General features: G+C 43.0%; 1 protein-coding gene across 1 annotated transcript in view; it reads left to right on the forward strand.

Annotated features, from left to right (window-relative positions):
• cpeb3 (cytoplasmic polyadenylation element binding protein 3) overlaps window positions 1-8047 on the forward strand; it is a 35397-nt gene extending 27350 nt beyond the window's left edge. The window contains 4 exon segments of the mRNA XM_054599836.1: window positions 3087-3205; window positions 3796-3910; window positions 4422-4603; window positions 5953-8047. Coding sequence (XP_054455811.1) covers window positions 3087-3205; window positions 3796-3910; window positions 4422-4603; window positions 5953-6180 — 644 coding nt within the window. The 3' untranslated portion in view covers window positions 6181-8047.
• Window positions 8048-11668: the final 3621 nt, after the last annotated feature.

Here is an 11668-nt window from a genome sequence, read left to right on the forward strand (position 1 = left end):
TCAGAGCATTAAAGCCACATCAGAGCCTAGCGGGAATCTGGGCCATGTTCGTTCTACTATGTGCACACTGACCGCGTTGAGTAACCGTGTTGTGCAGGCTATTGATCATGATTGGTCAAAAGTAGAGAATGATATGTGACATTATGTTGTCCGAAATTGAAATTTTCATGCCAGATAGGGACACAGAGGCCTACTTTTAGGGTTGTAAAAGTATTTTTTTAACCCAAATAACACTGGTTTTTTATTAAATGCATAAAGTTTGGCTTAAGGTAAGGCGTCTTGTAAATTAAATTTTGCCCTGACAGGTTTGAAGGATGTCATATGAGTAAACACGGGGCCTTTGCGGTTGTTTTGCCGTGAAATGGATTGCTGCTCATGGAAAAGGCTTGTCTGCTGCCCTCATGTGTGTTCTCAAACTCTGTCTGTGCAGCATGGCACTCATTCACGCTGCCTCTCTCCTTCTCTGCCTACCTTTCCTGCCCTCTCTTTCAATTTGTCTCACTCCTCTCCCCCCTCCTTCCTCTTCTCTCCCTCTCTCTCCTGCCCTGGGTCACTGAACACGTTGTTCCCTCCTTCAGACTGTATGAGCTGCTGGCTAGCTCTGCCTTTTCATGCTGTGTTTTTTGTGTGTGTGTGTGTGTGTGTGTGTGTGACTGCAGTTGTTTTTTTCTCTGAGGGGGGATGTCAGCGCTAAACCACATGATTTCTACCAATGACAAACCCTCTTTATATAACCCAGCGACACAGAGACAGGGGTCTAATGTCGGGTGATGACGCGGCACGTGGAGAACGATGACCATGCACAAAATCCTCTTTATGTCGAGTCTAATTATGTTTTTTTTTGGTGTTGTTTTTTTTGCGGCTGGCCCAGAGGGGTGTCGGCTCTGCGTTGACCAATTACAAGAAGACAGAGATTAAGCGGGTCACTTAAAGCAGCTGATTGCAATTAGTTTGTCATTGTGAATATTTAATGTTTAGCCCACGATGATACAGCACGTTGTTAGAGAAAAAATTAGAGCCCCACTGAGATTTATTAGCCGAGGTTACTCGACTCTACAAGGCTGATAATAACAACTGCTAAAAACGTTTAATTAGTAAGAGCCTCTGCGGTTACTTTGCATAACACTAGCTGCAAATAACACGACAGTGTGTGTGCTAACATGTTAGCATTGAGCAGAATCTGATATGAATGTCTGCCATTGCCATCACTTTATTATGTTTCAGTCCTCTCGAGGACACACAGACCTGCTCCTCCATACTCGCTGCCTTTTCTTTTCTTACTATCATTGTCGAAGATATTCTAAAACTTTTTTTATTCTGTTGTTGGCACATTAATTGACCTTGGGGGCCTTGTGAGGTACTTAGCAGCCTATTAAACAAGGTAATTATGGTGATCATTTTTAATTTCACGCTGTAAATAGGCTTTTTTTCTTATTTATGTTGGCACTACTTAATAAAATCCATATCCATTGCAGAGCAGTGAATGTTTGGCTCAAGCAGAGCACATTCTTGAGTTTAGAGCTGGGGATACAGATAATAGCAAAAAATGCAAATTATAATTTCCCAGAGTGACGTCTCCAAGTTGCTCTTTTATACAAAAAACTAAGTTTACATTCATATATATGACAAATATGAGCAACAAATTGCCACAATTTTCAAACAACTATCAAAATAGATCCCAATATATTTTATCCACTAATCAACTGACTGAAAGTTTAAGCTTTAATTCAAAGTTTCCTGTTTCACAATTGTCCACTGATCTTTGCCCGTGCGTGGTTTGATTACACTTCAAAGTCATCAGGCTGCAACACTGACGCTTGACATGCCGCTGTGTGACGCAGATGTCAGAAAGACGGACGTCATTGTGAGGGACAGAAGCATTGGGACACACGTCACGCACGCCTGCGTTTTTTCCACTACACATTTGATTCTCACTTTCTTTCTTTTACCCACCCCAGCAGAACATACTCACACCATTCCACCCCCCCTGCCCTGACACAAACCCTCAAGAGTCAAACGTATGCACAGGTGCCCGGGTCTGCCGAGTCAGGCTCTCTTTTTGGAGTGTGTGAGAGAGAGAGAGAGAGAGAGAGAGAGAGAGACACACACACGTCTACAAACCAAGAAGTGATTGGAAGTTGGAGACAGAGTATACTCCAGTAGAGGTCTCTGGGCTGTCATGCGTGATTGCATCCACCAGTCCTAATTGCTCCACTCAGACGGCAGCTCATATTCCCCTGACTCATGTGTGCCACAGGTGGTGCTTGGCTACTGTTAACATAACCAGAGTAATACAGTGATAATTTATAACCTATCCAGAGAACCCTGTGTGCACCAAAATCTACCAACTGTTGGGTTTTTATTATAATTTGGTCGTCAAAAAGTGTCTCTTGTATTTTTTCGGTATAAATCAGATCCCGGTAGCTCGCCTCACCCCTGAAGCATTGTGTGATGGATGTACCCTCCCGAAACGGCTTAATAGCTCTGACCTTGGATGAGGTCTCTGCTCTCAACGCTAAATAATTCAATAGTACAGAATGACTGTCTGAATTTGCTCTCTGGGCCTCACAGAGACATCACCAAGCTCTCTCTACCTGAGCCCACTCTCGGGGGCAGATATTCGAGGCCCGGTCGATTTAGCACGGTTCTTTTTAGAAGCGGAGCACTCTTAGCCATTTAATCTGCAGCAGCGCTGGCAGTAAGGTGCCGGCTGGAGAGTGTCTTATGGAGTAGGCGAGGCAAAATGAGGAGCGAGGAGCGGGCCACAAGGTCGTCTGCCTGCGTGGAGACAAAGTCGTCTGAAACTGTGAATAATCACACAGAAAGAAATGTACGTGGCTCGGTCATGGGATTGTGACTTGTACGATGTAGAAAAAAGAATACTCGCATGTTTATGGATTGTTGCCCAGAGGACAAAGTTTAAAGCATCATGGTCACAGAGTATGTTATTTATTTATATATATATATATATATATATATATATATGTATGTATGTGTGTGTATGTGTATATATATATATATATATATATGTGTATATGTACTTCCTATATTCTTACCCTACAATCCCCTTCTGTTCTTCTCTCCAGGCTACGCCTTCCTGCTCTTCCAGGAAGAGACTTCGGTCCAGGCCTTGATCGACGCCTGCATCGAGGAAGACGGCAAGCTCTACCTGTGTGTTTCCAGTCCCACCATCAAAGACAAACCAGTAAGCATCAGACATTCAAGGAGTATTAGTAGTAGATTTATGTCTTTGCATGTCCACCCCATTACCCTTCCTGTTTTAAACAACAGTTTTCTTTAGGACACACAATAACTTAATTGAATTAGAATCCAATCATGTAAATTGTACACAAAAAAACAGGAATACAGTTGAAACAATACTGAGAGTCTGCAGTTGCGTGAGGCTGTAGTTACGCACATTGGTGCTATGAGCTAAATGCTAACGCCAGAACGCTAACCTGCTTGCATGCTTGTTTAGCAGGTACAATCTTAACCGTGTTATTTTATGGTTTAATTAGTGCCAAACCAAAAAGCACAGTTGAGGCTAAAGGGACATGTCATTGGACAAATTCAATTTTTACAGTTGGGGATTATTCAAATTCATCCTCTGGGGACCCTGAATGTCTGTGCAATGGCAATCAATCCAATAGACTTGACTAAGAAACGGTGGACTAACCGATGGAGCAGCATCGTCATCCATAGAGCCAAGCTGCTGGCACGAAAAAAAAACAAAAAAAAACAGAAAACACACATTACCTTCCAATATACCAAACTTTTTCCTCCTTTGTCACGCAGGTCCAGATCCGTCCCTGGAACCTGAGCGACAGTGACTTTGTCATGGACGGCTCCCAGCCTCTGGACCCCCGCAAGACCATCTTTGTAGGGGGGGTGCCGCGGCCTCTGCGTGCAGGTAACTAACTAATAGTAAATGGGATATCTCATTTTTTTTTTTTTTTTTTTTTTTCGGATCACCCCCGCAAAAGCCTCTGAATTGGCTTCATAATGTCGGCTGGCACGGGGCACGGAAGCCGGAGGCTATAATGAAAGTTCTCCCTGTGAGGAAAGCAATCCTCTACTTGGGTTTCCAGGAAGCTGGCCAAGTGGTCGTCATGTTAAGAATTCATGGTGTAATGGAAGGCTCAGGCTTTCTGTTCTTGGGATAAACATCGCTGGCTGGTCTGCAATGTGACCCCCTACTAATTATACCAGCAGCTTGAGACTGCTGCCCTGATGAATAGTGCAGCAGGGTGGATTTTTGCATCACCTAATAACAGCGTCAATCACAAAAGTTAAACCTCTCCCCAAGTTTTTAAGGCTTTCAATTTGAGGGGAAGAAGAAACGCCAAAGCTGTCTTTAACTGACTCAAACTCCTGGCTGCAGCACTAATCACCTCTCCCCCCTCATCTTTTCTTCTCTCCAGTGGAGCTGGCTATGATCATGGACCGGCTGTACGGAGGCGTTTGCTACGCCGGCATCGACACCGACCCGGAACTCAAATACCCGAAGGGAGCCGGCCGCGTGGCCTTCTCCAATCAGCAGAGCTACATCGCCGCCATCAGCGCCCGCTTCGTTCAGCTGCAGCACAACGACATCGACAAAAGGGTGAGCGAGTTCATGCGCTTCCCTCACAACATCCGTCTCCACCAGAGGGTTGTTGTTGTTATTTTTCGCAGTCGTCCCTATGGCGCTCCACAGATCTGCTCTCCCGTGTACCAGAGCTTTCATTACAGCCGGCTTTTCAGGCTCAGCACAGCCCGCAATAACGGAAAGACCAGGCCCCGGCTATGCAATCACTACGGCCTTTTGGCTGCCGGAGTCCCAACAGATGTTTCAAGTTGCAGACACATAGGGTTGGTTTAATAATAGCAGCTCCCTATATACGTATATACACTGGGGCTGTGCTGCAGACTGGTTATTTTGGGCACGCCGGCAAATTTGCAGCGGGACGGATCGTGACCAAGAGAGACTGGTCGTCAGCCAGGAAGCCGAGACTCTGTAGGGCGGGGCAGTCCAACCCACCCTGGCTATCAACACCAATCTTCAGTGGGAGTTAAGGATTCCTTGCACATCCTTGAGAATCTGTTAGTTGTGGTATGAACCAAGTTTTTGCCACTTTTCTCTCTCATTTTCTCTCTTCTAGCCTTCGGCGCCCATGATCCCATTAGCTGTAAATGGCTCTTCATGACACATAAGCTCATTACCCTCGGTCAGCTTCGTGTCCGCTGGGTTGATATCGTTTTTTAATGGCACGTCGGACTCGCCGTTTCTGCCTGGCCATCCTCCGCGGCGGAGAGAGACTAGCACTGTAGTTGTTGCAGAGTTTAGCTGAGAGGGACAGTCGTCTGCTGTTGGAGGATTTAATAACCTTTCATTTTGTGGCCATGCTATAACAAGGTTAGCATCCACCCCTGCCTGCTCATGCTCTGAGGCGTCTCCATGGCGACTGAGCTCTCACTTTTCGTCTCCCCCCCGGCTTAGTGGTCAAACTCGTTTCACTGGTGGATGGAAGGATACCTGCCTGGTTTTATTTTAGAAAATTGCGACAGAAGATTGCCTCGCATGGGGGTTTGTGGACACAGGCTTGTAGGAGGTATCATACATGGATCAAAATGGCTGTTATTTCAGCACGTTGACAGACAATTTATGTCGGTCTGTCGTACATGAGGTAGAGCGCTTGTCCCGTAATCACAAGGTTGTTGGTTCAAACCCCTCTACCGGCAACATGCCGAGGTGTCCTTGAGCAAGACACCTAACCCCAAGTTGCTCCCCGGGCGCTTCATTGCAGCCCACTGCTCCTCCGGGATGGGTTAAATGCAGAGAAATAATTTCCCCATTGTGGGACTAATAAAGGATTGATTATTATTATTATTATTATTATTAAAGAAGAAACTGTCTGTCCCTTTATGAGACTAAACTAAACGCCTCTTCTCGATCCCTTTTCTTTTTTCCAGGTGGAGGTGAAGCCGTACGTCCTGGACGACCAGATGTGCGACGAGTGCCAGGGGGCTCGCTGCGGGGGGAAGTTCGCCCCCTTCTTCTGTGCCAACGTCACCTGCCTGCAGTACTACTGCGAGTACTGCTGGGCCAGCATCCACTCGCGGGCCGGCAGAGAGTTTCACAAGCCACTGGTCAAGGAGGGCGGCGGCCGCCCCCGACACGTGTCGTTCCGCTGGAGCTGAGGTGGGGTCGACGAGTCCGCCCCCCCCCCCCCGGCGAGCCCACACCCGACCCCTAGAAAACCCTCCCGCAACCACCCCCTCCTACTACCCTACAGGCCGGGACAGCGCTGGAAACCACCCCCCACCCACAACCCCACCTACTCCACCCTGCTCCCTGCAAACACCTCATGAAAAGAAGGCAAAAAGGATACCGTCAGACACACGGGACTCTCTTCATACCACATGGCTCCGAACTTATATATCCTCTACGGTCCCCCTCATGCAAAGCATTGTGGGGGGAATGAAATGCGAAAAGTCTATCAGCTTAGAATTTGCACTTTGGCACAAAATCTCACACACACTCGGGATAGTGTGTATGCTAGACACCCGGCTACTTTCAGTTCCCCTTGTTTCCGTTGACCGGGTGGTGTGGTACGTCCTGTTGGACCCCTCCTCACTGAGTCAGAGGTGGGACCATACAAATATTTAAAAAAGTATATATTTTTTTTGTTTTGTACCTATCTAAAACATACATAGATGATTGAAATTTTATGTAAAAGGAGCATGCACTTATTTTCAAAAAGCTGTAGTTATATTGCCCCTACTAGAAGAAAAAAATTACCAAAGGCAGATGAAAGGAATGCATACAGAGAAGCTACATAAGACGGCATAAGATGTAGCAAAACTCAACAGCTATCCAGTAGTGTGGGCCCGTATCGCCCTGGAGGAACAATACCACGTCTATAATCGCTCTCAATTCTGACTCTGAAAATATTAATACCTCATACACGCAATCAGACTAGTTTGCTTTTTGGTTTCTAGGTCTTTATTTTTATAATAACATTATTTTTTAGTGTTATGTAAATGTAATGCTGCGATAGCTTTGCTGCTAAATCCGTGGTATAAAACAGATACCACAAGTACTTTATTCAGGCTAGGGTGTAAAAATAACAGACAGCGGATCAAGAGAAGCACCTGGTGTTGTAGAATGATGAGCCATCGCGTTGTCCCCCCCCCCTGGACAACGATGGCTACCTTTTGTGGGGGGGTCGGGGTGGGTTCACCCCTAACTGCATGTTTATTTCAATCAGGTTGCTGCATGCAATAGACTTTTCAGTATCACGTCTGCTATTGGATTCTGCCCATGTTTGCACAACACGCTTCGGGCGTACAGTACGTTTCGACTCGCACGAAACTGGACAGAAACAGGGAGGGGCCTGGAAGCATGGCGGCTCCGAGTCGCCGTGACAACAGAGCGGGAAGAAAAAAAACAAAACAAGACAGACAACCTTAATAATCACAAATCAAGTTAAATGTAGGATTACCATTTACAACTGTCTATGATAGGTGAAGTACTTTTTTGCAGTGATTGTTGATATAATTGTGCAATTTTTTTATACCGTACGTAGTTAGGTCTGAGTATGCCTAGAACTGTGATTCGCTTTAACTGTCGTCAGTGTCCGACATAGAAGTCCTGTGAAACTTCATAAGTAGTGTATGCACACGTATATATGTTCTCTCGTACACACACAGTTGCACCGGTATACACGGAGGCCTCTTGACACAAACACACACACACACACACACACACACACACACGGACGGCTGTCTTTCTTACGCACACAAACAGGCCCACAGAGGCGGCGTCTGATCGGATGAGAAGGCGCCACAATGTGAGCTTAAACTGAGAACCGAGGTCTTTTCTTTCTATAATTTCCTCCGTCGAGAGAAAACGAAAAGAACTGCACGTTTACGTCTCCGAATGCAACCAAAGAGCTCACGTGTTCGACCTTTAGACGAGACCGCCGGACACGCAGGGCGAACAGCCACCTGCAGAAGAGCCGGAAGGGGAATTCGATTTATGATGAGGAAAATGATGGCAGGTGGGAAGGAGAGTCGGGGGGGGAGGGGGGTTACAAAAATTGAAACGTTGAAGCTACTGGTGGTTGATAAACTGAGCTCTGCACATGCTCTCATTACACGGCTGGGGTGGGAACAGGGTGGGAACAGGGTGGGAACGGGGTGGGGGGGGATGACTTTGCCACATGTGCAAGCTGGGGTTACCATATTTATCCAGATTTTTTTTTATTTGTTTTTCCTGCAAAGCTTGAAGTAATGGACCTGCTAAATACATTAAAAAAATGGTGGACATCTATATCTTTTAGTTTTTATCAAAAAGGTTAGGGTGCAACAGGAACTTAGGAACGCATTGGCTGCTGAAGACGGGGCGGCCAGGGGGTTCGGGGTGGGGCCAAGCTACACTGGTTTTAGAAGTTTTGTGGACAATCCGAACGGGGTCCTAAATCAAGTTTATATGTCGCCCCCCCCCTCTCTTTTTCTTTGTCCTTGAGTTGTGATTGTCCCGTGCTGACGCCCTCGCAGTCCCTTTCTCGTTTTAGTCGCAAACTGTTTTGTTTTTTTTGCTTTAGGATAGATGATTTTGTCGTCCAAGAAAAGCTAATTGAAACTAAAGCTGAAGATTTCTTTTTTCTTTTCTACTGTCCAAAAAAAAAAAGAGGCTAACCATGAGTAATAATAAGTATCCCTATGAAAGTGAATTCTGGGTGTTTTTTGTGACATTTCTTTCCCTCACCCAGACAGCTTTTCTATGTTTGTTCCTTCTCTACGATAGACATTTGTTATGCACTACTCTTTGTATCGGAACAGTTTGACGGTCAGCAATTCTTTTTGTTAAAAGACAACAACAACAACAAAAAAAGGAGACAACAAAGCGTGCTTTCTGACCGACAAGATCTTTTGCAATACCTCAATTTTGAAATATATTAGGAGAGAAACTGATATTTTCTAAGTAAGTTTATTCAGATGAAAAAAATATATATTAATTTAATTCTTCAAAAGAAATGATTTAACAGATGGTTGATTTTTATTTTTATTTTTATCATGCTTATTTGCTTTTATTTTAAGAATTTATTTTTTTGAAAATGACAACAACTGAAGGAGCTAGAGCTTTATAACTAATATAATGATGTAGTTAGTGAGAGTACGGTCTGCTTTATTACAGTGGACGTTGGGGTGAGCGTCCCACTGGTCAAATCGGTCGAAATATCAGAGAAGAGCTCTAAATTAAAATAAACTATCAGGTGCTCAAGAGAGAAAAACTGAACATATTTCCCACGTTTTTGTATATTTATAATCAATCATTTACTATGCTGACCAGAGTTGTGAAAGAGATCTTCTGTTCATTATTTTTTTAAGAGAAGTTTTTTATGTTTCCTAAAAGTATGTGCTCCCTTTTGTTTTGTAAAAAAAAAAAAAAAAAAAAAAAAAAAAGGCAACGTGACCCTGATTTGTTAGCCTGACATGGTTAGGAGAAGAAGAAAAAAAAAAAAGCGACTTGTGAGAGTCACTGGACAGCTGGAGGTAGAGAGACGAGAATGTTATTTTGAACACAAAACAGACACACGTGTTTTCACCTGTAACTTGATCGAAAGCCCCCAAGGTGCATCAAATTGACTGGTGGCCTTCTATTCACGCAAGACTTGAATTAGTCCCATTTTTTAAGGCTAAGAACCTTGATTCTTTGTTGTAATGTGCAATACTGTTTGTACTGTTTGTAGAAAAGAAGAAAAACAAGAAAAAAAAGAGGCATAAATCTTTATTGCAGAATTATTTTCATTGCAAGCATTGTGATTCACAAAAATCATTTTCTACTGTGTATTTACCTACTCTACCTGCTAGTACCTTCCAGTAGTAATGTAGCCTTTGTACTGAGAAATTTTCATTATTTTTTAGAGAGTTTTTGCTAAAAAAGAAATGAATTTAAACATATTTACATATTTTTCATTTTTATTTCGTATTTTCTTTCTTTACAGACTTCTTTCTCAGCCGTTAATAGTTATTTCTGGGGGAGACTTTCATATCTGGTCAATGTCATTAATATTATTTTGTATTTTTACTTGGAATAAATTAATTTTATGATGCTAATTCTTTAAAAGTTTATTTTTTTCATTTGTTCACTTTTTCATTTTTTTTGAAGCTGAAAAAAAAACAACAACTTTGTAATATTGTTACTAAAGTGTGTCGATTCTTGAAAATGCTAAGCTTTGTTATGTGTGAACTCGCTGATGTCGCTTACATTAGTGTGCAAATGATTTACGAAAAAAGAAAATCTATTCACAAACAGCAGATTGGTGGTTGGTGATGTTGACAGTGATTCGCAATGTAACCAAATGAATGGGCAATAAAAATACAAATGGCAGAATGGAGCATACACGCAGTATGTTGTGATGTAATTGTGGAAGATGGACAACACCACTGACCATTTACATTGCTTCTGCTACTCCAATACTACCACTACTACTACTACTACTACTACTACTACTATTGCCACTAACTCTACAATAACTCATCCTCACTTTGCGCGGTGGAGAGCAACACTTCCTCACAAGTGAAATATCCAACAGCTCCTCCTAAAGAAGCAGCCATGTCACATCCTCTCTCTTTGTAGTAGGTTTCGGTCCCTGCAGAGTGCACCAGTGTGATTGTATTTAAGTATGAATGTAAATGTAGAGATTCACTGTGTAATATTCAACATTTGGGAAGAGCATGTATAACTGTAGAATCTTAATTATACATAGGAGGCAATTAATGGTCTAAAGTGTTTTTATTCTTCTTCCCCAACTTTTGGTTTGTTTTGTCCTTTTTTTTTTTTTTTTTTTTTTAATCCTACATTCCCCCCTCCTAAACTGCCTTAAAAAAAGAATAGTTTGACATTTAGGGAAAAACTCTAATTAGATGAGTTAGATGAGACGACTGACACTGCTGTCATGTCTGTACGAGAACATATAAAGCAATAGCCAGGCGACTGTTAACTTAGCCTAGCATTAGCTTTGGTTTGTGTCCAAATTAAAGAAAAAAAGATAGAAAGTGTTCATTAGTTGGCTTTAAGGGTGCTGGTATGCACATGTCTGGACAGAGCCAGGCTCACCATTTCCCCTCTGTATGATAAGATAGCCGGTAGTTGGCTGTATAAAGCGTATATCTTGTTAATTTAATCCAATCAACAACTGAAGGGTCGAAAAGCGACACACTTTAGTGTCCAATGTGTCGTTTTACACGCGTTGTAACTCCTGAAATTTTGTCCAATTAGTTGTTTTACACTTGTGTACAATATGTCAGGGTTTGTATGAACAAACAAGATAAAAAAATAAATAATTAGAGAGCTTTAAAAGTGTTAGTAGGCAGATTTTGTAACCTTTCAAACAGAGCCAGGCTAGCTATTTCCAATCCTCATGCTAAGCTAAGCAGGTTCAGGCTGAAGCTTCATATCAAGTATTTTTACTCTAAATAAGAGCGAATAAGCGTTTTTCCCTAAATGTCGAACAGTGTCCTGAACCTATTTGAAGTGTTTTTGACGTCCCTTTCTGTCTTTGTCCAAAAAGAGACTTCAGTGCTCATGTGAGAATGTTATTTCTGGCTGGCCTTTTCTACTAGTTTATACAGCTGATGCTAATATCTTAGTCCCAGTCTGTCTCCAGGGCTCTGTTAT

This window comes from Anoplopoma fimbria, chromosome 6, assembly GCF_027596085.1.
Source record: "Anoplopoma fimbria isolate UVic2021 breed Golden Eagle Sablefish chromosome 6, Afim_UVic_2022, whole genome shotgun sequence".
In the NCBI taxonomy this organism is placed as follows: domain Eukaryota; kingdom Metazoa; phylum Chordata; class Actinopteri; order Perciformes; family Anoplopomatidae; genus Anoplopoma; species Anoplopoma fimbria.